At 44.6% G+C, this 2,143-nt stretch overlaps 1 protein-coding gene across 1 annotated transcript in view; it reads right to left on the bottom strand.

Moving 5' to 3' along the window:
- LOC119579109 (R-spondin-1-like) overlaps positions 1 to 1,398 on the bottom strand; it is a 9,159-nt gene extending 7,761 nt beyond the window's left edge. The window contains exon 1 of the mRNA XM_037926844.1: positions 1,299 to 1,398. Within this exon, the coding sequence (XP_037782772.1) occupies positions 1,299 to 1,398 (100 nt within the window). The remainder of the gene's footprint in view (positions 1 to 1,298) is intronic.
- Positions 1,399 to 2,143: the final 745 nt, after the last annotated feature.

The raw sequence follows: 2,143 nt of genomic DNA, 5'->3' as shown, positions 1-2,143 counted from the left end.
GCGCACGACAAGGGGGGGGGGGGCGAGGAGAGCCTCCAAACACACAGGTTTGAGGCCTAGCTACGGTGCGGGGGGGGGGGGGGGGTCCAGATGATCTTCGCCTCGGGGTTAATAGTGTCAAATAACGGTAAATGCAATGAGTAAAAGACCTTTGAGAAAAGAATTAGCCCTTTAGGAGCGCACCCACAAGCCACATTGCCATTAGCACAAAACCAATAGCAATGTCAGTAAATAGTAAAAGCTTTCATTTTCGGCCTCTGCCATGCGTTATGGCGACTAATCTCACGTGGCAACTTACACTTCCTATAGATCTGGATAGAAGGAGAGCAGGGGTTCGAAACCGTTGGGGGAAGGGTGGCCACGGAAAACACTATAGCTCAGTTTTTCCGTTCTCTTATCGAGATTACACCATGGAGACACAACTTAACGAATACTTAGAATTAGATGAACGAAACTTGTACAGAGTAAAGATTATTATTATTATTTTTTTTTTATCTATTTTTTTTTTTTGGCCTAAAAATTATGTGCGGGTATTAGCGGATGTGTCGAAGGGTTGAGAGAGGGATCGTGAGTGTAAAAAAAAATAAAAATGGGAATTACTGATCTCGAGTATGTTTTGTGTGGATACCTTTAGTTCTGTCTTATTTACCTATATTGTGGTGGAGATTATTATCATTAGTCTACCGTCTTCCTTTTTTTCTGTATCCGTTTTCACATTCCTCTGTTTTAAATGACTTGTAATCGCTGTTCATTTCGAATTTCGTTAATATTTAGTTGTTTTTTTATTGTCGTTTTTTTCATCTTTGCTTTTCATATTACGTTTTGATCATTCTTATGCTTTATCAAGTAAAGGAAAGGAGGATAATCATGTTGATAATTAAAACTGTCACAATAATGATAATAATTGCCATGATGTTGATGATAATAATAACTAAAATAATAAAGAGAGAGAGAGAGAGAGAGAGCGAGAGAGAAGAGAGAGAGAGAGAGAAGGAGATAGCGAGAGAGAGAGAGGGAGAGAGAGAGAGAGGGAGAGAGAGAGAGAGAGAGAGAGAGAGAGAGAGAGAGAAAGAAAGAGAGAGGGAGACTAGAGATATACAGAGGAAAAGAAAGAACGTGAAACAACATACACACACACACACAATTCCCTCCACACACCCTCCCCCACACACGCCACCACCCCCACCCCACACACACACAATCCTCCTCTAACACTCGCCCCCCAATACACCCCTGCACCCCCCACACACGCCCCCCCCACACACACCTACCCCCCCCCCCAAAGCCCTCGTACTCACTGTTGATGTCGTTGATGTTGGCGAAGGGAGGCGGGTCGGCGGGCAGGTGCGACAGGCCGGCGAGAAAGTGACTCAGGAGCAGCAGCTGTGCCAAGACCATCGTGGCTCGCGGTGCCACCATGACCCCAGGGCGGCCCCCGTGCCCGCTGCGGGTCGTCCCATGCCCTTCACATCTCCCGCCGGTGCCACGACGCCCGACGGATCCTCATGGCCTGGGGGGGGGGTTGCCTGCTGGAGGAGAAGGGGAGCGGGAGGAGGAAGGGAGGGGAGGAGGAGGGGGAGGGGAGAGGGAGGAAAGGGGGAGCGGGAGGGCGAGGGGGAGGGGCGGCTGGTTGGGTGCGGAGGGGGGGGAGAAGGTGGGGGGGAGGAGGAGTGTGTTTCTTGAGTCTTTTTTCTGTTTTTTTTTTGTGTGTTTTCTTGTTCTTCCCCTTTTTCTTGTATTTTCTTCTTTGGTTCCCTCCTTCGTCTTTCTTCTTCTACGATTTTTATTTTCCAGTCTTCTACTTTCTCCTCTTCTCTTATTTCTTCCTATTTCTCTTTGGCTTCCTTTTCTACCTATACTTCTTCTTCTTCTTCTTCTTCTTCTTCTTCTTCTTCTTCTTCTCTTCCTCTTCAGTTATTACTATTCCTTTATTTCACTATTTATTCCATTTACTCTCCACTTCTTGCTTAACAAGACGATTTCTTGACCGACGAATCTTTATAGAAAAAAAAAGAAAAAAAGAAAAGAAAATTAATATTGAAATTTAAAGAAAAATGAAAAAAAAGTATAATAAAGTGAACATTGGAAATCGAAATTAATTGAAATTTAAATATGATAATAATAAAGTTAATGCTCAAGCTAA

The sequence above is a fragment of the Penaeus monodon genome, chromosome 11, assembly GCF_015228065.2.
Source record: "Penaeus monodon isolate SGIC_2016 chromosome 11, NSTDA_Pmon_1, whole genome shotgun sequence".
In the NCBI taxonomy this organism is placed as follows: domain Eukaryota; kingdom Metazoa; phylum Arthropoda; class Malacostraca; order Decapoda; family Penaeidae; genus Penaeus; species Penaeus monodon.
The sequence above is the reverse complement of the archived record's forward strand: the minus strand, read 5'-3'. Positions and strand labels throughout refer to the sequence as shown.